The sequence below is a fragment of the Elgaria multicarinata genome, chromosome 14, assembly GCF_023053635.1.
Source record: "Elgaria multicarinata webbii isolate HBS135686 ecotype San Diego chromosome 14, rElgMul1.1.pri, whole genome shotgun sequence".
NCBI classification, from domain to species: domain Eukaryota; kingdom Metazoa; phylum Chordata; class Lepidosauria; order Squamata; family Anguidae; genus Elgaria; species Elgaria multicarinata.
Window position 1 is genome coordinate 18,284,230 of NC_086184.1, and position 23,912 is coordinate 18,308,141.

Here is a 23,912-nt window from a genome sequence, read left to right on the forward strand (position 1 = left end):
CTAGGGAGTTACATGCTTCCTGTAATTGGCCCTGGTCAGCAGTTTGACCACAGTGTTCTGGATTAGCTGAAGTTCCCAAACAGTCTTCAAAAACAGTCCCATGTAGAGCCCATTACAGTAGTTCTAATGGGATGCCACTAAAGCATGTGACTCCATGGACATCTCCAGAACCAGACATTGTTGGTACACTAGCTTCAGCTGTGCAAATGCACCCTGGCCACTGCTGAAACCTGGGCATCCATGTTCAGGCATTGTCTAGGAGTACACCTAACCCATGAGCCAGAGTCTTCAGGGCGAGTGCAACCCCATTCAGCTCAGGTTCCTATTCCCTGATTTGCTTTATGACTAACCTAGTGCCCCTCCATCTGTCTGGATTAAAGCTTCCATTTGTTTGCCCTCATCCAGTCCATTACTGACATCAGACACATTTAAAATGAGGCCATCTCCTTGGATCTTGATGGAAAGGAGAGCTAGAGTTGGGTGCCATCAGCATACTGGTGCCACAAAACCCCAAAACTCTGGACAACGTCCCCTGTCGTTATCATGTATATGTTAAATACTTACACATGTCAGACAGTTACATGGGGTACATGTTGGGGTGCACGTGTGACACATGGTAACTCCTGCAAGCTTATCTTCAACAGGCAAATACATTCTGAAATGGCTCCATTAACTGCATGGCAGCTGGCAAAGTTTTTTCTGATAATATTTATCATTTGACTGAGTTTGTTGCCTCTCTTGACAGATGTGTCTGTACCCTACATCAGTTGGGATCTGTCAGTCCGCCATGGCAAAGTGAAGGAAGAGACCTTTTTGGATCAGTGCTGTTGACTGACAGGCAGCTGGAACAAGGACCGTTGACTAACACGAACCAGTTCCGCAGGCCAGTTCCTCTCCTCTCTCTGAGGAATTGTCCCCAAAGAGATCACTTCACTTGTAGTTTTGCCATTTCGCCTTCCAAGAAAGGATCACATTTCCGATTCCTTCTTGAAATGTTTATGTTAGCTCAGACCTGCAAATGCTTCAATGAAAGGCCACAGGGCTAGAATCCTCGTGCTTTGCGTTGGCAGAACTGCGAGATGTTAAAAATCGTGGCTGTGTATCTTTTCTTGTAGGTTCAAATCCTATCTCAGTACAGCTACGTCCGGCTCTGCCTGCTTTATGTTTGCTCAAGAAACAAAAAGGAGTAGATGAAAACATAAAAGTTGCCTTGTACTGGGTCAAACTATGGGCCCAAGCAGACATTACTTTAAATGCGTATCTAGCAGCTGGGTCTTCTTTTTGTTTTTTACTCTAGAGTAAGAGCAGCAGGCCTAATCTGGATCTTAAAAGTTCCTTGTACACCCTACTGTTCCAATCTGGATCAGAGCACCTGTGCCTATGCTTATCAAAATTCTTCTCGCATTTTCAATTTTTGATAAGAACTTTTGATAAGCCTAAAATTGAAAGGGGGAAGAGGTGCACCTGGTGCTAGGCACACATTTCAATTCATGTCTCTTTTGGCCCTATTTGTGTATCTAGCCCTGAGTTATCTGCTCTAACTGGCAGCAACTTTCCATGGTCTTTGTCAGGTATGGGTTTCAGCAAAGGCCGTTGAGGCCTTGCAAGCTGTAGTTAGATTTAATGAGAACTAGTTTGGTAGGGTGACCATATGAAAAGAAGGACAGGGCTCCTGTATCTTTAACAGTTGCATAGAAAAGGGAATTTCAGAAGGTGCCATTTGTATATATGGAAAACCTGGTGAAATTCCCTCTTCATCATTTCAGTTAAAAGTGCAGGAGCTATACTACAGTGACCATTTTAAAAGAGGAAAGTGCACCTACAGCTTTAACTGCTGTGATGAAGAGGAAATTTCCCCACATTCCCCATATATACCAACGACACCTGCTGAAATTCCCTTTTCTATGCAACTGTTAAAGATACAGGAGCCCTGTCCTCCTTTTCATATGGTCACCATAAGTTTGGAATGTCAGAATCTGGGCAAACTTATCTCTGTCAGAGTTCTCACTCCCTGTCTCGACCTTGAAGCTACCTGGTTTCCCTGGTAACTTGAGAATGTTAGAAAGGTGGGAACCCATTGTTGAATAAGTCACTCAGATTGTAGTGTCATCTTGGTGGGCTGAGCAGTGCTGCCCTGTTTGGATAGGGACATCGCTTACAGTATTCTAAGATTAGTTACACCATAGATTTATATAAGGGAAGTATTGGGCAGTTTCATTTTCAATTCCTTTCCTAATTATGCCTAACATGGGATTTGCCTTTTTTCATAGCAGCCGCACAGGGGTTGACATTTTGACCAAGTCGTCCACCATAATTCCAAGATCTTTTTCTTTGTCAGTCACTGCTAGCTCAGATCCCATCAGCTTATACTTGATGTTGGGAGGGTTTTGCCCCAATGTGCAAATCCATCCTTACCTTCCCAAAAATATGAGGCAATGTCTTATTGAGTTCTTCCTCAATGTGCATGTTATTCCAGATCCATTCTCTCCTCATGCGCTTATGGAAGTTGCTGCTAGCGGTGGACTTTGAGAAATCTTCTCCATGAACCCAAGCCAGGGCCAGTGTCATGAGAAATACAGGGAGGAAACGGTAGCTTGCCATCTCTGTAGGCCTGGTGACCTTAAGAAGCCCTGTAGAGTAATATAAACTATTAATAGAGATTTGCTGGGTGCCTCCAAATGAGAGTCTCACCATGTACTGCAATCTGCTGTGGGTTTCATTAGTTGCCTTCCAACAGCAAGTTAAGACCACCTTATTGACAAAATCTTTGAAGTGACTTGTTCTCGTCTGTTCCCATTTCTAGGGATGTGTGAGTCCTTCTATGTCCTGCCTACACAGGCTGGCCCTGAAAACAAATCAGGCTTTTCAAGTGTTACAACTGAACATTCAATTGATGAAGAGTATAAACATTTTGCTCACTGGAGTTTACTAACAAACATTTTGTAAAAATATTTACTCCCAGTATTAAGCTATTCTTAATTTCAAAAAGAATCAGCCAGGGGAGAGCCAGAGAAAGACCAAACCACCAGGAAGGAGCAGAAGGATGCAGCTTGGAGAAGTTTAGATGCAGCTTAGGGTAAAAGAACTTGCATTTTTGCAACTTTTCTTTTCTTTTGATGCCTTTTGTATCACTATTGTCTAAATACCTTTGATGTAATTAGGTTGTTTTAATTCATTAGTAAACTGTTGTGTTAAGCCATAGGTGTCTGAAGTGTCACTCACCCCACATCTACAGCCTAAACCTCATGTTACTAGGAAAATAAAAGTAAAAAAGGATGGTGGGACTCTTAAGGAGGCAAGAGATCCTTAAGGAGTTGCTCAGGGGGTCCAGGGCACAGAAGGAACCCTGACAAGGCACCTCCGATCAATTTTAAAATCATACTTGTTCTTTGCAAGCTTCTTTAGACTTGGCTTCCTTTACGGATTGATGGGTTTATGCAATGAAGAAAACCTGCCAAATTTTCACTGTTCTAACCCCCGCTGCTTGCGACACCAAAGAAGCACAGGGGAGAGTAAGAATTCAGACAAAGCTTGACATCACAAATGGGAAGCTAGCAACTGCATTGCTTTCTTGCCATCGGGTTTTGGCTACTGTTAGTATGCACAATGTTAGCATGCACACAGTGAAAGAGAAGCAATCAATGGTGAAGGAAGAGAAGACCTGACATAATTAGCACAACATCATTCCCTCTATAGTTGAGAGGTTAGTGTGGATCCTTATGTTGCCAAAATTGCTGCATCCATGCACAAGAGGCAGGTATTAGCCAGTATGGAAGGAGGGAATCCCAAGGTTTTAAGAGGTACCTACCCCACAAAAGGAAAACCCTAAGGGGAAAACCCTAAGGGGTGGGGGAACCCCCCAAACAACCCAGTTTTTTAATTGATAAGTGGTGCCTGCAACAAAATGTTGCAGCTTTCCATTCCCCCCATTCCCCTGTGGTTAGTCATCATCCCATGGCTATTGAACGTGCTCAGTCCTCATTGGGCCCATTCAGACAACACGCTAAACCATGCTGCTTAACCACAAAATCTTTAATGCATTCCCCTGGGGAATGGGGAAATGGAAAGCTGCAACATTTTGTTGCAGGCACCACTTATCAATTAAACCATTAAAGCTTGATTAATTAACTGCATTTAACTGCAGATTGTTGAACTGCAGATGAATTAACTGCAGATTGATTCCTCGAAACTTTTCCTTAATTAATGAAAACTTTTCCTTAATTAATGCAAACTTAAAAAAAAATTAACAAAAACCTGTCAAAAGCTTTTAAACTTTTAAAAGGAGCTTTTAGAATCGTTTAAAGTAACCTTTAAAAGAAATGTTTAAAATCTTTAGAAACTTCTAATTAACGGAAACTTTTGAAAACTTTAAAACTTTGACAACAAACTTTTGAAAACTTTAAATGAAAACCTCTTAATTAATTAATTAATTGCAGCTTATTTAACTCTAGATTAATTAGTTGCAATTAACTGCTGATTAATTAACTCCCATGATTAATTATATTTTAAAGCATATATTATTAAATATATCATTATAAATGTATGATTAAAAGGTTTAGGGTGGAGGGGGAATTGCAGAGGAAACTTCCCTCCTACTTGCTAATGACATCCTTGAGGGCAGCGGAAGAATTAACTCCCCCCTTTGGCCTGCTTTCGGTCCCGATCTTGCTCATCCCCTGGTGGCTGCTCTCCTTAAAGGAAAAACACATATTAGGTCTGCAATCCACACTTACCTACCATTGGACTCAATGTGATTTACTTCTAAATAGATGTGCGCAGACTTGCACTTCAAATGCATTAGTGCATTTACCTTCATATTTGTTTCGCCATTAACGTGAGGGGCAGGCTGTGGTTGCTCAGTGGAGCCTGAATGGGGCTCTGAACATGCCCAGAGGTACTCATGAGCTACCTTCAGTGGAGGCTGGTGGCACTGGTGTCAGTGGTATTGCGAATCCACTCCAGGTTTCAGTCAGAACTCTAAAGGAGTTATCTGACCTAAGATAGCTCCTTTAGAGTTATGACTGGTTCTGGCTGAAACCCGGAGTGGATTCACCATCCCACTGGCATTGGAGCCGCCAGCCTCTACTGGCTGTCTTTGAAAAAGGGGATTTAGCTGTGCTAAATGGACACAGGAAGACCGTGTGCTACATGGCCCAGTCCTGAGAGTATGTGGAAGAGTTTCCCTCCCACCTGCCCCTTAAACTGCTGCACGTGCTGCATGCTTGTTTATGCTGAGGCTGCCGAGATGACAGTTCCCTTCCCCGCAGCATCATAACAAGTTATCACCCATGTGCCAGAAAGATCACACACTGGCTGCATCTGTTCCAGTCCTGTGTTTCAGTTTAATTTACAGATCCCTCTTTTCGCGTTCCCCAAACTCGCAAGTGATTTGACTTCCTCCTATGGCTTTCGGAGCAGACTTCGTGTCACCAGATAAAACCAGTTTGTCTCTTGTCTCACGCCCGGGACTGAAGTATCGGCTCCATGCTCAAACCAGTTTGCTCACTGAAACTAATAGGCCTGACCGCTGGACTTTTTTCAAACCAACAAAATTCTTTATCTTTTTGCACAGTGAGCAAAAATGTTGCGACTACCACATTTTCACTCAGATCTCCTTATCTACGTCCGACTCAGGAATTCAAGTAACTGCCTTATACTAAGGCTAGATCTACACTACTGCTTTATAACAGTATTGAAGCGCACTGATGACTTTTGGGGCAAGATCCACATTCTGCGTTCATAGTGTTATATCCTGCTTATTATTCCACATTCGTAATGATTTGACACAAGGTGTAGATCTGTCCTAAGTCAGACCATCTGTCCATTTTACCCTGTTATTGTCCACACCAGACATCCCAAACCAGGTACCCTCCGGATGATTTGGACCACAACTCCCAGGATTCCTAACCATTGTCCAACCTGGCTGGGGCTGATGGGAGTTGAAGACCACAGCAACTAGAGGGCTCCGGGTTGTGGAAGGCTGATCTATAATGATTGGCAGTGGTTCCCCATGGAGGACTTTCCCTGCCTTACCTGGAGATGATGAGGATTGAACTTGGGATCTTCTGCATGCAAAACAGATGCTCTACCATGAGCTATATTGCCTCGCCACTCTTGTTGCATCAAATCAAAGATCGGCTTGATTTGATGCAAGAAGAGTGATGCAAGAAGAGTGGCAAGATTGACTCGTCTTTTGAATAGCAGCCAGGCAGATAAGAACACAAAAAGAGCCCTGCTAGATCAGACCAAGGGTCCATCTAGTCCAGCATTCTGTTCAAACAGTGGCCAACCAGCTGCACACAGGAAACCTACAAGGAGAACGTGAGTGCAACAGCACCTTTCCACCCATGTTCCCCAGCAACTGGTGTTCATAGGCACACTGTCTCTGATCCAGGAGGTAGCATATAGCCCTCAGGACTAGTAGCCACTGATAGCTTCCTCCTCCAGGAATTTGTCCAATCCCTTTTTAAAGCCATCCAAAGTGATGTCTCTGGGAAGCCCACAAGAGAGGAACAGAGGCAATACTCTGTTCCCTCATTGAATATCTGGCACTTGGAGGTTTACTACCTCTTAATATTGAGGACCCGTCTAGTCCTTATGGCTAACAGGTCTAGCAAAATTGATCATCCATGAATTTATCTAATGCTTCTTAAAAAGCCATCTAAACTAGTGACATCTGATGGTTGTGATTTCCTCAATCAAACTATTCACTGTGTGATTACATTCTTTGGGGATTGGGGTTCATAGGGTTAATATTTGAGTTAAACCTGGGTGGTCCATAGAACTAACCTGAAATATCCAGAGTTTACTGAATATCCCAGAAGCATTGACAAAACTCAGCGTTATGTTAGAGATTTGTATTCTGGCAATAGCAGGCGAGATTGCTTTTGTTTATTTTATTAATTATTACATTTGTACCCCACATGTTTGCATCTTGCAAAGACCCCAAGGCAGCTTACATGGTCCTCCTCCTCTCTGTTTTATCCTCATAAAAACCCTGTGAGGTAGGTTATGCTAACCTGGCCCAAAGTCACCCAGGGAGCTTCATGACTAGATGCAGGGACTACTAGAACCTGCATCTCCTGAGTCCTAGTCCAACACTCTAACCACTACACCACACTGGCTCTCTTGAACTTGACCATCACAGCATGCTGACTTAACCTGTGCTTTTCCTGACACTATTTGCTTGGACATCTGCATATCTATCCTGCCTGTAATTTACACAAATTTTGGTCACAATTTGTGGCCGTAAATATGCTTAACTTGTGCAAATTGCAGGTGCAATTTTGCAAATTTACGTGAATTATGCCCAGAGTTTGCATAATTTGTGACTGCAATTTGCGTAAATGATTATTTTCATGGGGGAAAAAAGATGCGTAAATCCACAAGCTGATCTGATGTAATACAGATTGAGTCGGGCCAACTCATGGGTAGACAAACCTAATTCCAGGGGCCCAAGCTGCTAAAGTTTGGTGAACCTGACCCATTGGACGGATTCCTCCAACATATCTTATTCTAAGCGTATTTCTTTTGCACCTGGCTCTAGTCAGTGATACTCAGGCTTCTAGTGAAACACAAAGCAGATTCTGCAAGCCTGAAATCTGCCTTCCCCTGATATAGCTTAAAAACCCAAATTTTCACTCATGGAAGCCTCATGATATTAAGCCAAAAATGGTAATAAAAACATACAGAAAAATACCACTTGCCATATCTATTCCTTTCTTCTTCTTGAGGCATCTACTCAGGAATACACAATGTATTTCTGTTTACACACTTGCAACCCATAAGATAAATAGATATGATTTGAGTTACTATTAGTAATACTTATAAACCGCTTAATATAATAAATTCCCAAAGTGGTTCACATACAGTATACATATTAAAAACACACATTTAAAATGCATGGTTAAAAACAATTCCAACTACAATAGAAGTACAGAACAATAAAACATTATTAGTGAAAGAATCTGACCTTTTAACTTGTATTTACAGAAGAGATTACACACACACACACTCGTTGCAGTGAAAAAAAAATACTTTGAAATGCTTTAATTTTATGAAACCTTGAGTAGCAGCAGGCCTAGCTCTCAAATATTTGCATTCCTTGTGGTTCTAAATATTTTAATAAAGGGAACTTTGCAGTGCCCTGGCTTTTTAAGGTCTCCTTCCACCATGGTTACTTTTTGTGGTGAGAGTGATATCTCAAGGAGATACGAAGTCTGCATCTGTTGAGAAGCCCTGGATTCGTGGTCCTCTACCTCTCAGATAGTGCCACATCCAGTCCGTATAAAAGTTTGTGGGACAAAAGACATTCCTGTACACATCATGCCTACCAGACAATGTGAAAACACTGACTGATTTAGCCTCTGTCTCCACTGACTGTATTCCAGCTGCCAAATTATTTCTCTCCAGCTCCCATGCCAGTATGTCTGCTTAGCTACTTGCCACCCACCATCAAAAACCATCCATGAAACATCACCTATCCCTCAGTGTCCATTAAAGGAGTATCTTCAGCTATACAAACTCCTGGAAACGGTTATGCCTACACTTGATCCCAAAGGATGGCATTCCTCTTCTCAGCTACCGTAAGATTACATGCACTAGGCAATGCTGTCCGTGCAAGCCATTTAAAATAGGAGATATCGTTGACGTATAAAATTGACAAACAGTGATACCTGTGCTGTTGCTTTAGCAAGATAATGATATCCAACCCTGGTGTCTTTTGGTCTTTGAATCCACAGCTGAAATGGTCATCTTAGTTCAGCCTGTAAAATGCTGGAACGTGCATTTTCGAAATTCTCTTAGCATGCAGAAAAGTTCAAAGCACCTTTGTTTCTTTTTCTGGTGTGAGAAACCACCCAGGGAGCTCTTTTCCCACCCACACCACAAACAAAGCAATGGAATGCTGTCTTGCTGTTGGTTATTAAACCATCCCATTAGGCGTTATTAGACCAGCCATCCCTTACCTGGGGCTCTATGGATGGGTTGGATTACAATTCCCATCAGCCCCAGCCAGCATAGCTTGGAGGGCCCCAGGTTGGAGGAATCTATATTGCTACATTGGGGGCAGCATCCAATGGCTGTGCACAGTGACATAATCATGCATTTTGAAGTGCAGGCGGTCATCGTGACAGTCTCCATAGCTGCGCCCCCAAGGAGATTCCAAAGTTGCAGGCTGCTGTGTTGATCCATATCAACAAAACACTTCTATTTATTTCAACTCTACTAGAAGCAAGTCAATTGTAAATCTAATTGGTCTTAGCTGCCCATTCAACATCAAGCCACCCGAAAATACTTGACATTACACCAAGGAACAAAATTCATTTCCCCTACAGCTACTGTGAGGATTGCAGCTATCCAGCTATGCTCAGAGGGAACAGGGAATTCTGAGTGGGGGTGAGAGATGACATCCGTGTCTCTGCTAATAAAATACAGCTTCGAGGGCTGGCTCCGTTACAGCACTGATTGTGCAACACGAAGTAGCGAAGACGACTTTTTATTTTCTCAGGATTTTAACACCTAATTTAACTTAAATTTAAACTTTGCTGTTTTAATGTCATATTTTAACCTATATTAATTTTTGCTGTGTGGTTTTATTCTGGTTGTGCTTTTTATATTGTATTTCGTATGTGTGTTTTAAATTTGTTGGTTGTTTTTATGCTCTTCATGGTTTTTAATTTTTGTGAACCGCCCAGAGAGCTTCGGCTATTGGGCGGTATAAAAATGTAATAAACAAATAAATAAAAATAAATAAATAAATAAAAAGCAGCAAAGATGATACAAACTGTTCCCAGTGCTTCCTTGCTTAATTAAAGATATTTATGCTCTGCCTCTTGTGCCAAAATACTTCAAGGTGGCTGATGACAAAGAGCACTGCAAAGTAGGGCTGTGCACAACTCTCCTCCCCCCATTTCTCCTCGGAGCCCCTAATTCACCTTGGGGTGCTTCCACTTGGGCAACCGGTTGTGCAACTGCTTTGCACCCATTGTGCAACCCATTGTACAACTGGTTGCACAATGGCTTGCACAACCAGTTGCAGAAGTGTAATGGGCAACTGCTTTTGCAATGGAAATTGCTAGTGCCATTTGAGTTTGCAAAATGTCACTGTTGGCTACTGCCCCAGGTTGGGGAAAGTAAAAGGGATGGATCAGTGCAAAGGAAGGTCCCTATGTTCACCAGCTTCCATACACACACACACATATGGAATCTCTGTGCAGGCATCTTCTATGGACCCAGGCAGCTCTGTAAAGACCTTTGCAAAGAGACTGGGGACAGGGTCACTGGGTTCTATTCCACTCCTTCCTGTCCAGGTGTTGATTTGACCCGAATTGTCATCCAAATAGGGCTGTGATGATGAGGCAGATGAATACGAGCCATCAATACAGACTTACAACTGCAAAACCCATGATGCACTGCAACTGTAAGCGAAAAGAACCATCCAGGGCTTTTTTGCTTTAAAGCGAGGAACTGATATTAGTACGTGAATTTAATGTGCAAGCAGAACCTGCTTGCGATTCGAATTGGCTGCCAGCTTTTCTGGGGAAGTCTTACCACTCAATATCAGGAAATGGAACTCTTCCAATGGGTTGTTGCCTATGCTTAATAAGAATCTCTGCCGGCCTGCCAGATTGTATGAAGCTTCTGGCTCTCCTTCTGTCTCAGGAGACAACTGCACACAAAGGGCCATTAGTATCTCTCTGCATAATGAGGACAGCTTGAAGAACCTCATACATTTCGCACTTTCTGTATGCAGATCAAGTACCCTGGCAGGTGCAAAATCAATGGCGCCATTGCCCTTTCTCCAGGCAAAAGTTATTTATCATGATATGGGCTGCGGAGACACTTTGGGGGATGATGCAAACCAGGAGAAGAAGCAACAGGCATAGTACATGGAACACCAAATTATTCTTATTATTTTTCTGGCACTGACTGAAAGTATTCATTCCAACTATGATCTAGAAGTATTTGTCCAAATGTGATCTAGGAGTATTTATCTGCTCCAAAGGTTCCTGTTTGATAAAGTTGCTGAGAATTCCACTAGAGATTGCTACGACCCTTGCAGAACTACAGTTCCCAGGGACAGAGAATGACAGGAACCTAATTTAAACCTCTACCATAAGCCTGCTTTCAGGGCTTTTTACACGATTCCAGATGTGCTGAATGCCAGGGGAACCTGTGGCTAATCCTGCCTTCCTGGCACATGTCTCTGCATCTTTCATGTGGTGGAAAATATTGTCAAGCTCATGTTTTCGGAAGGATCGTGCATTAGGGAAAGAAGTTGGCTTAAGAGCATGTTGCATCAAGGGCTCTCAAGGGGAAAAGATGATCTGAACAAGCAACCAAGTGACACCGAATTCTGGGGGAGGCTTAGGCTTTCACTGCCAGCAAACAAACCAGGCATACACATACTGTATATTTGCAAAAATACATAACGCTTGCTGCATTTTAATGTACATTAAGATGTACATTCATGTATTCTAATCCCTCTGTAAACCACTCTGTAAATATGGTAATTAGTAAATACTAAGAATAATAATCCAGCTTGAGTCACACAGAGAATATCAACGTGCCAGGAAGCCACTCTAGGAGAGCAGCTTCTGGGTGCGCCATTCGGCTCCCCCCTTTGCTTGGCGCTCTAGGCCACCGCCTGAGTTGCCTCTATGGCAGCGCCGGCCCTGTCCACATGCCCAAGCCTCCTCTACACTAAATCTCCTTTACAACACTAAAGCTAATGCAGAATGGCTTGCCAGCGTGCATGGAGGCTTCAGGTAAGTCCTGTGGGCGGGCAGGGCGCCATTGGACCAAATCGGCCTGAATTCGTTCTGCAGCTTCAGTGATGACATGTTTCAATGCCAGCTGTATCAGCTGTGTTTATCTTGTTGCTTAGCAACACAACACAAAGTTCTTCTTATAGCTTGGCAGCTCCAGCGTGCCACACATTGCCGTAGCAGTTTAAATAATAATAATAATAATAATAATAATAATAATAATAATGCAACAAGAAAAGGTCACAATTATTCCTCTAGTCACATCAGTCAATGGCATCACATCCAAAAACTATACAGAAAATCTTCAGAAATTAGGGCTACCAAAATACATGAGCCCGTTATTCCAACCCAGAGTGCAGGACACGGAATAACTGGCTCAAGTTACAGGAAGCCAGATTCTGGCTGGACATCAGGAAAAACTTCATGACTGTTAGAGCAGTATGACAATGGAACCAGTTACCTAGGGAGGTTGTGGGCTCTCCCACACTAGAGGCATTCAAGAGGCAGCTGGACAACCATCTGTCAGGGATACTTTAGGGTGGATTCCTGCACTGAGAGGGGGGTTGGATTCGATGGCTTTCTAGGCCCCTTCCAACTCTACTATTCGATGATTCTATGATTCTACATCCACATCCACATCCAGAAAGCAGTCATATTCAATAATCAGGAAATTCCTGATTCAGTCAAAGACAGCATGGCTTGGCAAAGCCCATCATATTCGTCTAGAAAAACCACCATGAGTGAGAAAAGAGACAACAACAGCAACAAAGGAATAATAATAAAGGAAGTATTTGTATCTGCAGAAGTTACTGTAGACTGAATAAAACAAGTGTTATGGCTTTCAGTATTTCTATGATCATACAGGAGAAACAATAAGCTGCTTTTAAAATTCAGCTAATTAATAGAACCTACGCCCAATAGGATTTTTTGGCCCGCATAATACTTTTGGGAGTGATCTCACAAAAGATGCAACATTTACAGTTTGGAAGAGAGGCGGTTGAGGGTAATAGCCAAAAGGTTTGCGAGTCTTGGACTGCTTTTGAGATGAAACGATTTTCCATCTTTGAGTTCACTTTGGCACCGAAGGGATCTGTGTCCTGCACTGTGTGTGCTGAGGCCAGAAGGCAGAGTTCACGTAGAAGTAATGTTTATAACTGTTTTGTAGATTATTTTTTAACATAAAAACCAGGAGAACCAGTGGGTGGAGATTAGTAGGAAGTAGTTTTCGTCTAAATGAGAGAGAGCTTCGGCTATTGGGCGGTATAAAAATGTAATAAATAAATAAATAAATAAATAAAATAAATGTTGGAGAATGTTCTTAAGGGTAGGACCTATTCAATAGTGGAATGGACTACCTTGGATGGTATTTAAGCAGGGAGGGACCATAGCTCAGTCAGTAGATCACATGCTTAGCATGCGAAAAGTCCCAGGTTCGATCCATGGCATCTCCAGGTAGGGTTGGAAAAACGTCTGCTTGAAACTCATTGCCAGTCAGTGTTAACAGTACTGGGCTAGATGGACCAGTGGTCTGGTTCAGCATAAGGCAGCTTCCTATGTCTTTATGTCCAGAGACTAGATGGCCATCTGTCAGAGGTGCTCTATCTGCACCCTGCAGTACAGAACTTGCACTGAGTATGGGGTTGGACTAGATGATTTTGGAGGTCCCTTCCAACTCTATGATCTGATGACATTTTGAGTGCAGTGAAGAGCTGCTTAGTGTGTTGATTCTGAAGCGTTATTTGGATTTGCAGAGAGATGCTTCGGGAGGAAATGATGTGGAAACTGTAGGCCATGACCCTAAGGATGCTTACGTGCACTTGAGTTCAATGAAAATTCTGTGCTGTTCGAAGGCTTCCATGGAATGAGCTGTCTGGGAAGTGAGGAAGGATAGAAAGGTGACCAGATGGCTGGCTTCCTGCAGATGGCAGAAGAAGCAGATGACCAGATGGCAGAAGAATGAGAAAAGCCAGTGACTCCTATGGATATCTTGAGAGATCTAAAGACTACCCTTTCTTCCTAGTGCAAGACAGAGACAATGGATAATATAACTTTGTTTTTAGGGGGGGAAACCCTAGGCTGATTTCCATCAAAGTCTTTTGCGTTTCCTACGATTTCAAGAAACTGAGCTGGGAAACTGGGAAAGAAAATAAGTCTTGTCCAGTTGTTTCTTACTTTTGTTATAAGAAAATAAAGAGAGCAGTCTTGAAGGAATGGATTGCTTTGTTTATGATTTTCTAGCTATAGATTGCTTTGTTTATGATTTTCTTGGGGAAAATACAATATTATAATTTCAGCACTAGCACTACTGCTATGGGGCAGTATAGAAATAATAATAATAATAATAATAATAATAATAATAATAATAATAATAATAATAGGCTACCACTATCCTTGATGTATTAATTTTACTATGGGTAGAAGACAAAGGATGGGAGGGCCATGAAAGCACTCTTCAAATACCCAAAAGGCCATCACACAGAAGAGGGCAAACATTTCTCTGTTGCCATGGGGGGCAGAGTTAGATCCAATGGGCTTAAGTTACATGAGGGTAGATTGTGGTTGAACATTAGGAAGCACATCTTGATGGCAGGAACAGTTAGACAGGGGAACCAATTACCTTGGGGGTGGGGTGGGGAGTGAGCTCTGCCTTCCTGGAGGTCTTCAAACAGAGACCAGACAGCCATCTAAAGAAAATGGTTTACATTCCTGCACCAAACAGGTTACTGTAGATGTCTTCCAAGGCCTCCTCCAACTCTATGGATCTGTGTGTTTTGTATTTAAGGAGCATTCAAATATGCTACCCTCTTGCCCCTAACAATCAGAAGCGCTACAGTCTAGGGAGAGTTTTACCATTGTTGAACCATACAAATATAGTTTATTTCTGAGAGAGGCCACCCTCATGCCCTGATTTATTTATTAAAGGCAACTCCACTCTTAAAAAGCAATGTGTGTTTGACCTGGGAGAATTAGAAGGTGGTGGCTACAAAGGTTGATTTCTCTGGGGTTGACCCTCTTAACCAATTTAATGGTGCTGCAAAAAGAAAGAGAAAAAAACAAAGAACAAAAACAAGAGTGGAAAATAAGTTGTTTTCCCTTTGGGAGTTGAAACACTTGAGGGAAATTATATCTCTGATCTTGATATCCTTTTGTTCCTTTTCTGCTACAAGTGTTTTCAAGAGCTACAAAGGCTTAAGAAAATAATCAAAAGGATGATTACTGGAAAGAGGCTTTACTCACTAACCATATTTATACCATGATATGTTTTATCACTTCTTGCAATAATCGTGTAATATCCTCCATCATCATCGTCATCATCATCATCATCATCATCATCTATTTATTTGTATGGTGCTTTCCCACAAATGTGCCCTCAAAGCAGCTCCCAACATCACAAATGAACAGCAGTAAATATAACAGCAGTCTTCAAAACAAAACCAATGGGAACCATTACAAATAGCCACAGCATGGGTAAATTAATACATAATAGAACACCGATACATACAGTAAAGAATAGAACAGCACAAACAAACAAACTTAATCCAATGCCTTAGCACTAAACAGGAGAGAAAGAAAAGTATTACAAAGAAATGTTGTTGTTTTTTAAAAAATCACTACCTACAAAGATAAAGAAATCCCATGCCGCAAAGACAAAGTGTTTTTATAAGAACGTAAGAAGAGCCATGCTAGATCACACCAAGGGTCCATCTAGTCCAGCACTCTGTTCACACAGTGGCCAGCAAGCCGCTCATGGGAAACCCACAATCAGGGCATGAGTGCAACAGCACCCTCCCACCCATGTTCCCCAACAACTAGTGTATACAGACTTACTGCCTCCGATACTGGAGCTTGTATTTAGCCATCAAGACTAGTAGCCATTGATAGCCTTCTCCTCCAGGAATTTATCCAATCCTTTTTTAAAGCCATCCAAATTGGTGGCCATCACCATGTCCCATGGCAGTGAATCCCATAGTTTAACTATGTGCTGTGTGAAGAAGTCCTTCCTTTTATCTGTCCTGAACCTCTCACCAATCGGCTTCATGGGATGACCCCTTTGGATTCTAATATTATGGGAGAGGGAGAACTTATGTCTCCTTATCCACATTTTCCACACCATCCACAGCTAGCCTACAAATTCTGGTTGGCCACCACACCTCCCACCTTCCTCCCAGCTCTCTCTTGGGTTTCTTCTCACAGTCCCCTCAACATATCTCATTGGGGGTGGTAAAAACTGCCAGTTCCCACATACACTCGATGGTCTTATAGGTACCTTCTAACTGTACTATTCTATGATTCTACACTCAATGGGTAAAATCCAACCCAAATAATAATAATAATAATAATAATAATAATAATAATAATAATAATAATAATATTTCTTAACCACCTCTCCCTCTGGATCAAGGCCGGGAACAACATTTAATACAAAAATACCATATAAATCAAATGCGTAAAACTAATTAAAACATATAAAACCAATTCAATATACTAATTGGACATCTTGAAATGACCCAATTCAAAGTGCTGGTATTAACATTCAAAGCCCTAAACAGCTTGGGGGCATGGTTACCTGAACGATCATCTCCTCCCATATGTACCTGGCCAGACCCTAAGGTCATCTTCAGGGGTCCTTCTCCAGGTTCTCCTGCTAAAAGACGTGAGGCACGTGGCTACCAGGAAAAGGGACTTTTCTGCTGTGGCACCCTGGTTATGGAATGAACTTCCTGAAGAGGTTCGCCTCACGCTTATGTGGTGCTCTTCCTGGCACCAGGTGAAAACCTTTTTATTTTCCCAAGCATTTTTAGCATTTTAGCATTCCAGGTTTAGCTCTGCTGGTTTAACCTGCTATTGCTTTTTAAATAATTTAATTTTTGTGAACTGCCTAGAGAGTTTCAGCTATTGGGTGGTAGAAATGTAATAAATTAATGGCATTGAATTTAGTTGTGACTAACTTAGGTCCCATTCATTTCCACGCTTCTACTCTGTGTAGGATTTTGCTCAGTGTTGGGGCATTATTCAGTTTCTCTACCAAGAACCTCTGCCAACACTTATCTTCAAGCAGCAGGCGCTAAGTTGGGTGGATGGATGAGGCAAGGGGAAATTCCCAGCCCCTTGATGTTTGTCTCTCTCCACCAAAATGACTTCCAGGACTTATCTCCACACAGCAGGCACTATCAGGCTCCAAGGAGGTCATGATGGGGAGTGGGAAATGAGGTGAGACAAGTGAAAATCTTGTCTTCGTCTTTGGTCTTCGTCTGTCTTCACCACAGATGAGGCAAAACTGGCTGTCAACCAGGGCAGGTGTAGTGTAGTGGCTAGCATGGAGGAGGTGAATTGGGGAGATCTGGGTTCAAATCATCTCTCAGCCTAATCTCAACCCTCATAGGGTTGTTGAGAAGATGGAAGGGGATAACTTCATATCCTTCCCTGACTTCTTTGGAGGTAGGGTGGGATAATACAATAAAATGAAATCAGATGTGAACACAATTTGAAATTTATAGCCAGGACCGTGAGCAGCATTGCCTGGGCCCAGTATAAATTGTGTACTGCACCACCCGACAAACAGCCTGTTCAGACAACATGCTAAGCCGTGGATAGGCCACTAACCCCTTTACAGCAAATGGTTAGTAAGCGTATTTAAACCATGGTTGTGTAGCCACCATGATTAGGAACGGTTCTCAGAAGTCAAGTTTCACCTGACACACTAAGCCATAATGTTCAGCTCAAAGTGTTGTCTGAACAGGGTCAATGATGGGCTCAAGGGTGGATAACAATGAGCTGCACCCCCACTGAACTCCCCATGTACCCCCATTTGAGGGATTCATTGTTGGGTATCGTTCCTAGGATTGATTTCCTAATTTGTCTTAAACCGAGGAATGGTTTTTGACCTCGCAAGTGATTTACCAAGTTGCTAACGGAGAATGAAGGAATGAGCTCGTATTAACTTGGAAGTTGGACATCCAATTCTGTTTGCTGTCAGTTCTTCTTTCATTGCTGAGCACTTCTCCAAAATGACTGGGTGACAGATACTGATGGGGAAGTGAAGTGACTCTTGCTAAACAGCTTGCTGAACAGGGTAGACTAAGCTAATTCTTCTTTTAAATGTACAGATCTATAGGATGGAAAGCATTTGATATACATACTTCCTGCAAGTAACATTAATACATCCAATATCTTCTAGACAATGTAGAAGAACTTATTTTCTTTACTTTTTGGGTTTGTTTGTCTTTAAGGCTTCATCCCGCCCAAATTAACCATTTTTCTCAAGCAATTGATAATGTTGACACGTGAAGAAACCAAAGAAATGAACCAAGAAATGAAACAGCCAGAGTCAGCTGTCCTAGAAGGCACATGGTCCAATTCACAAATGCCATTCAATCTGTTACACCATGTCCTGCTTTCTTGGTTCATGGTCAACAGCTGGTTGGCCACTGTGTGAACAGAGTGCTGGACTAGATGGACCCTTGGTTTGATCCAACATGGTTCTTCTTATGTTCTTATCCATCCAGCCCCCTTGGATTGATTAAAATCTGAGCTGGAGAAGAACACTAGGTTCCAGATTTTTGTGGGCCCTTGGGGGAGACACTTTCATAGGTCCCCTTCCCACAGTGAGTCTACCTTCTCACTACCTTCTATTGCTCCTCATCATTGTTTGCTTGACATGTAGAGAGCAAATAAGAAAGTAGGCTGTGGCATCTCCTTCTCACCACCACTGTTGTCTGGGCAGGAACGAGAGGCAGGTGAGCAAGCAGGTTGCAATGGTGAAAAGAAGGAGCAAGTCCAGGGAGTTCTTGTCAGCCCAACTTGTGTGGGCTTCTCTATCATCTTGTGTGTACTCTAGAACAAACTCTAGGCCTTCTAAGAGAAGTTAAGTAGTAGAGCTAATTGGCTTTGGGGGCATAGTTGAATGGTAGAGCATGAACTTTGTATACAGAAGGTCCCATCATTGTTATCTCCAGGCAAAAGCATCAGATTATGGATACGGTTGGCTCTTCTACCCTTGACACCAACCCTGCTCAGCTCGTAACTGAGGTTAGCAATTATGAGTACCCAAGTGGTCTTTCTGAGCATTGAAATAAAGGTCACAGTGACATCTCAAGCAAAGACTTATATCCCCTTTTAAGTCCTTTTTTCTTGAGATGTGGGAAATCATGACCAGACCCACATATGCCAGCTGTAGCACCATAAACTGCCTTGAGTCCCAGTACTGGGAAAAAGGTGGGGTCATCATCATCATCATCATCATCATCATCATCATCATCATCACCACCACAGTGCTACAGCTGGCAAATAGACAGTAAATTGAATATTGCTGGGGTTATATACTCATAAATCCAAACACAGACAGAAGTCTGGTGTATTGCATTTGGACCAATGGAAGTTTCTGGATGTAGGTTGACCATATGAAAAGGAGAACATGGCTCCTGTATCTTTAACAGTTGCATAGAAAAAGGAATTTCAGCAGGTGTCATTTGTATATATGGAGAACCTGGTGAAATTCCCTCTTCATCACAGCAGTTAAAGCTGCAGAAGCTATACTAGAGTGACCAGATTTAAAAGAGGGAAGGGCACCAGCAGCTTTAACTGTGATGAAGAAGAGGAAATTTCACCAGGTTCTCCATATATACAAATGACACCTACTGAAATGCCCTTTTCAATACAACTGTTAAAGATACAGGAGCCCTGTCCTCCTTTTCATATGGGCACCCTACTTTAGAGTGCATTAAAGTAGTCCAGTTTGCAACATATCGAAGAACAGCAATCAATTGAAGTACTAGAAAATGCTGGTATTGGCTCAAAAGGGGAAACTGATGAAGATGGTGTACAGGAGAAATGAGAAAAGAAACAAACAAAACTATCCGGTTTTTCTTTTGAAATGGCTCTCTATTACTATTTTTGGGGGAACAGGGTTTCTGGGATGAGTGATTTAGATGCATGGGACAGAGGTCTACTCCGAGATGCTTAAAGATAAAGTACATATAATGGACTGTATTTATGGAGATGTTTGTAGTTATCTAGGGTGACCATATGAAAAAGAGGACAGGGCTCCTGTATCTTTAACAGTTGAATAGAAAAGGGAATTTCAGCATGTGTCATTTGTATGCCTGCAGTGCCTGGTGAAATTCCCTCTTCATCACATCAGTTAAAGCTGCAGGAGCCCTGCCTTCTTTTGTATCTGGTCACTCTAGTATAACTCCTGCAGCTTTAACTGATGTGATGAAGAGGGAACTTCACCAGGTGCTGCCTGCATACAAATAACACCTGCTGAATTTCCCTTTTCTGTACAACTGTTAAAGATACAGGAGCCCTGTCCTCTTTTTCATATGGTCACCCTGTAAGTTATCTGATGTTGTTGAGTTAATTTTTAAAAGAAGTCTAGTCTGGGGGTTACTAAAGCAGAAATACTTCTGTCTCAACGTGGTCATGGGCATCTGTTTGTTAGCATTGCAGTGGTTTGTTTATTACACGCACACCGGTCTTCCTCTTGGTGGGCTCAGGATTGCATAGATGGGGTTCCCTCTCTCCCAGCACTGACCAGATTCAGACGTGCTTAGCTTCAGCAAGGTTGTTGTTTCATGTCCTTTCAGACAAGTCCAGGGTTAACAAGGAAAGGTCTGTGTTCTGTAGAATGAATTGCCATCGCTGCACTTCCTAACCCAGCTGGCTAAGCTGCCAAAAGGCCAAGTGGCAACCATTTCCCCCACATGGCTTCTCCTTCCAACCCTCCACAGGTCAGACGCCTCGCTTTTCAGAAAGCACGGATGGAGAATTTAGAAATGCAAACAGAAAACCCAAATAATAATATCCCCTCCCTCTGACCTTGAGAAAAAGAAGGACAATACCGTTGCAATTGTGCTTGTCAATAATTGGGGTTCTCTTTTGTTGAGGGGAGAAGAAAGAGAGAGTTTCCTTCACCCTCCTCGCCTTTGAATAATACCTCATGTTCATACAGTTCAGTTTGGCAAAGGCAAGTCAATCAGAAAATGCCTGTAAAGGTTAAAAGACTATAACAAATCCCCTTACATATATCCTGTTTTCAATTATACCATTTTGCTTCAACAAAAGCAGGATATGAGGCAAGGCTATTCAGTTTGGCAAATCTCTTCAGCACCATTAACTATTTAAGTGAAAGTTTCCCCTCCATCTTGGCTTTTATGTTATCTGCTGTAGTTGGGGAGGGGTGATGCTGAAAGGGACGGAGCTCTTGCCACTTTAAGAGTGGTGTAGAAGAAGGAACTTTAGCTATGCCTGCAGATATTCCTTCTCCTGCACAACTCTTAAAGGCCCTGCTCTCTTTTGTATCTGGTCACATTAGGCTAGGGTGACCATATGAAAAGGAGGACAGGGCTCCTGTATCTTTAACAGTAATGTAGAAAAGGGAATTTCAGCAGGTGTCAATTGAAGAGGGTGAAATTCCCTCTTCATCACAACAGTTAAAGCTGCAGAAGCCCTGCCCTCTTTTGTATCTTGTCACTCTACTATAGCTAGTGTAGCTTTAACCGTTGTGATGAAGAGGGAAATTCATCCTCTTCAATTGACATCTGCTGAAATCCCTTCTTCTACATTACTGTTAAAAATACAGCAGCCCTGTCCTCCTTTTCATATGGTCACCCTACATTAGGCAGGGTTCCTGCAGCTTTAACTGTTGTGATGAAGAGGGAATTTTACCACGGGCTGCATGCATACAAATGACACCTGCTGAAATCCCTGTTTTTAATGCAGCTCTGACCTCCTTTTCATATGGCCACCCTATATTTTGCATCTGGCCATCCATAGGATGGTTGACCAGCTAGATGAGAAATTTTGCGGCATGAAACATAGCTCTGTTGATAGCAAAGTCCAGGAAAACGTTTCCCCATAAAAGAAGAGGAGAGAACTGAAAACGATGAACTGGCTGTACACAGAAGTAGCAGTTAGGCTGCAATCCTATATGTGGTTACCTGGCTCACTGAAATCAATGGGGCTTTCTGCTTAGTAGACATGTATACGATTCTGCTCTTACAAACCCAAACTGGAAACATTTGGGAATGGCTCCATGAGAGCTACACAAACTGAAAATGTCTAGGTTTCAATTTTCACACATAACGGGGCCTACTCTTGAACAAGATCAATGAGATCTACTACTGGAGAATTCTTGGAGTTCAGATGTGCCCAAGAGCACCACGACTGCTCCATGTGTGCAAAGGGCGGACAGGAGAGTGCCATGTATTCACCCCGTTGTATGCAGGGAGCTTTTTTTTTTGCTCTCCACTGACATGAATGGGAATTTGCAGGAGCTTCCTGTATGCATCCAAGATCTTATGGAGTCATGGATCAATGGCGTAGTGTTTAAATATGGGAAAGCATTCTCCCGGGAACAATGGATAGGGTTGGCCAACGGTGGGTCCAAGTTATTCTCCAATTAGCAATTGTTTAGGTTGCTAAGGGCTAAAGAGCTTATGCTGCCCATTGGCAAAGCTATCTTCATTGGGTTTTTTTTTAACTGAAAGGTGATTTCCTAGGATGCCTGTAATCTCTATGCAGTTGCAGTATGTTTGATAGAAAGAAGCCAGATCCCAAAGCTATGTTTTTACAGTGGCTAAGGGCCAATCAAAATGTGACGTTGGTCCCGTAGTTTGCCTTCGTGTTGCTGATTTTGTGAGTCCCTGTGGGCCCCCTGCGCTGGGTTGGGCCATAGCAAAGAGGCGGGGGGGGGCCTTCCATTTGCCCTTGTTGTGGTGCCAATTATAACTGCCCTCTCCCCACTGCACTTTTTCTTCCCAACGGGAAGAAAGCTTCCATTGATGTTAGTGGGGACTTTCCTCCCATTGTGGGGAGCTCCGATTGGGGCCAATGGTTACCCCCCACCCACCCACTCATGCCATGGTCTTGATCCATCTCAAACCTGCCCCCACCCCCGTACTGCCTCTCAAAAAACCAGTTACACAATGCCCAACGTTGGACCTACGTGTGTCTTAAGAATGAACTCTTCATCAAGGCTCTCATGGTATTCAATCAAGAACCGTACACATTTTTCCATTCCCATTGTCAAGTATCGGTGGCAGCGCTTTGGGATCTTGCCTTAAGACATGACCCACAGTTCCTTTAACAAACACACACACACCCTCACTGTCTTCCTCAATCTGGCGATCTGGGAGCATCCTGAGATGGTTCTGGTGACTTCAGATACTGCTTTCTGGTCACATCATTTGATCACAAACTGCAGTATCAACAATGCCACCTTGTAACCACACATCCTGGACTATGGGATGTCTTAAAAGGAGTCTTTGGCCCACTCAACTAGGGGGTTAAAGGCCCCAAGAACAATCCCCCAACCAGAAAAGTCCTGTATTTCTTACCAGGCCTTGGGCGTTATCCAAAATAGAGGCGATCCCGTTGACCGTAACTGGATAATATGTTCCAAGCACCAACTGGAGAAAATAAAATGAATCTATAGGAGTAAATGAAATCTGTTCCTTCAATGCTTTAAGCAATCCAGGGGAGTGTTCAGCTTCCCGGTCTCCAAGGTTTCCCAGCTGCGTGCCTGCCCTTTTCCCATCCTGCATCCCGGCATCCTGTTATTGTTCCAAACCTTACAATGCCAGTGAGAGAAGGGAGTGGAGGAAACCAGATAAAACATTTGACTCATTACCTTCGGCCAGGGAGTAACAAATGAGCAGCAGCAAAAGGACAGACCACAGAAGGGAGAGTCGCTTTAGGACCATTGCCATGAGCTCACTTCAGTAAAACACAGGGGTGGGGGACCTTGCAACCTTCCAGATGTTCTTGGACTCAAACTACCATCCTCCCTGAGAATTGGCTGTGCTGGATGGGGCTGGTGGGAGCTGGAGTCGAATACCGCCTGGAGAGCTACAGGTTCATCCTGCCTGGTATAACACAATAGCAATAGCACCAGGGATTTATGAGCAGGAACGGCCCATTTCGGTGCCTGAGGGAAAGGAAACAATAACGCCCGCCCCCCATTCCACAGATAGAATTTCCTGGATTGACAGTTGAGTTTTACTTCACAGCTGGAGAAGGGACGGCTTCTTCCACCATCCTTAGGGGCAACGGGCTAGCTTGGAGGGGGCAGGGCAGGCCAGCTTAGGGGACTCATGAGAATTGGTGGGGAGCTGCTGCCCTGACCCTGGCATCTGTCGCCTGAGA

At 42.9% G+C, this 23,912-nt stretch overlaps 1 protein-coding gene across 2 annotated transcripts in view; it reads right to left on the reverse strand.

Annotated features, from left to right (window-relative positions):
* The window catches only part of CDH5 (cadherin 5), a 36,093-nt gene extending 12,862 nt beyond the window's left edge, over window positions 1–23,231 (reverse strand). For both annotated transcript variants that reach the window (XM_063140889.1, XM_063140888.1), the window contains exons 1-2: window positions 23,105–23,231; window positions 2,416–2,630 (exon numbers count right to left, since the gene is read on the reverse strand). In XM_063140889.1, the coding sequence (XP_062996959.1) occupies window positions 2,416–2,601 (186 nt within the window). In that variant the 5' untranslated portion in view covers window positions 2,602–2,630; window positions 23,105–23,231. The remainder of the gene's footprint in view (window positions 1–2,415; window positions 2,631–23,104) is intronic.
* Window positions 23,232–23,912: the final 681 nt, after the last annotated feature.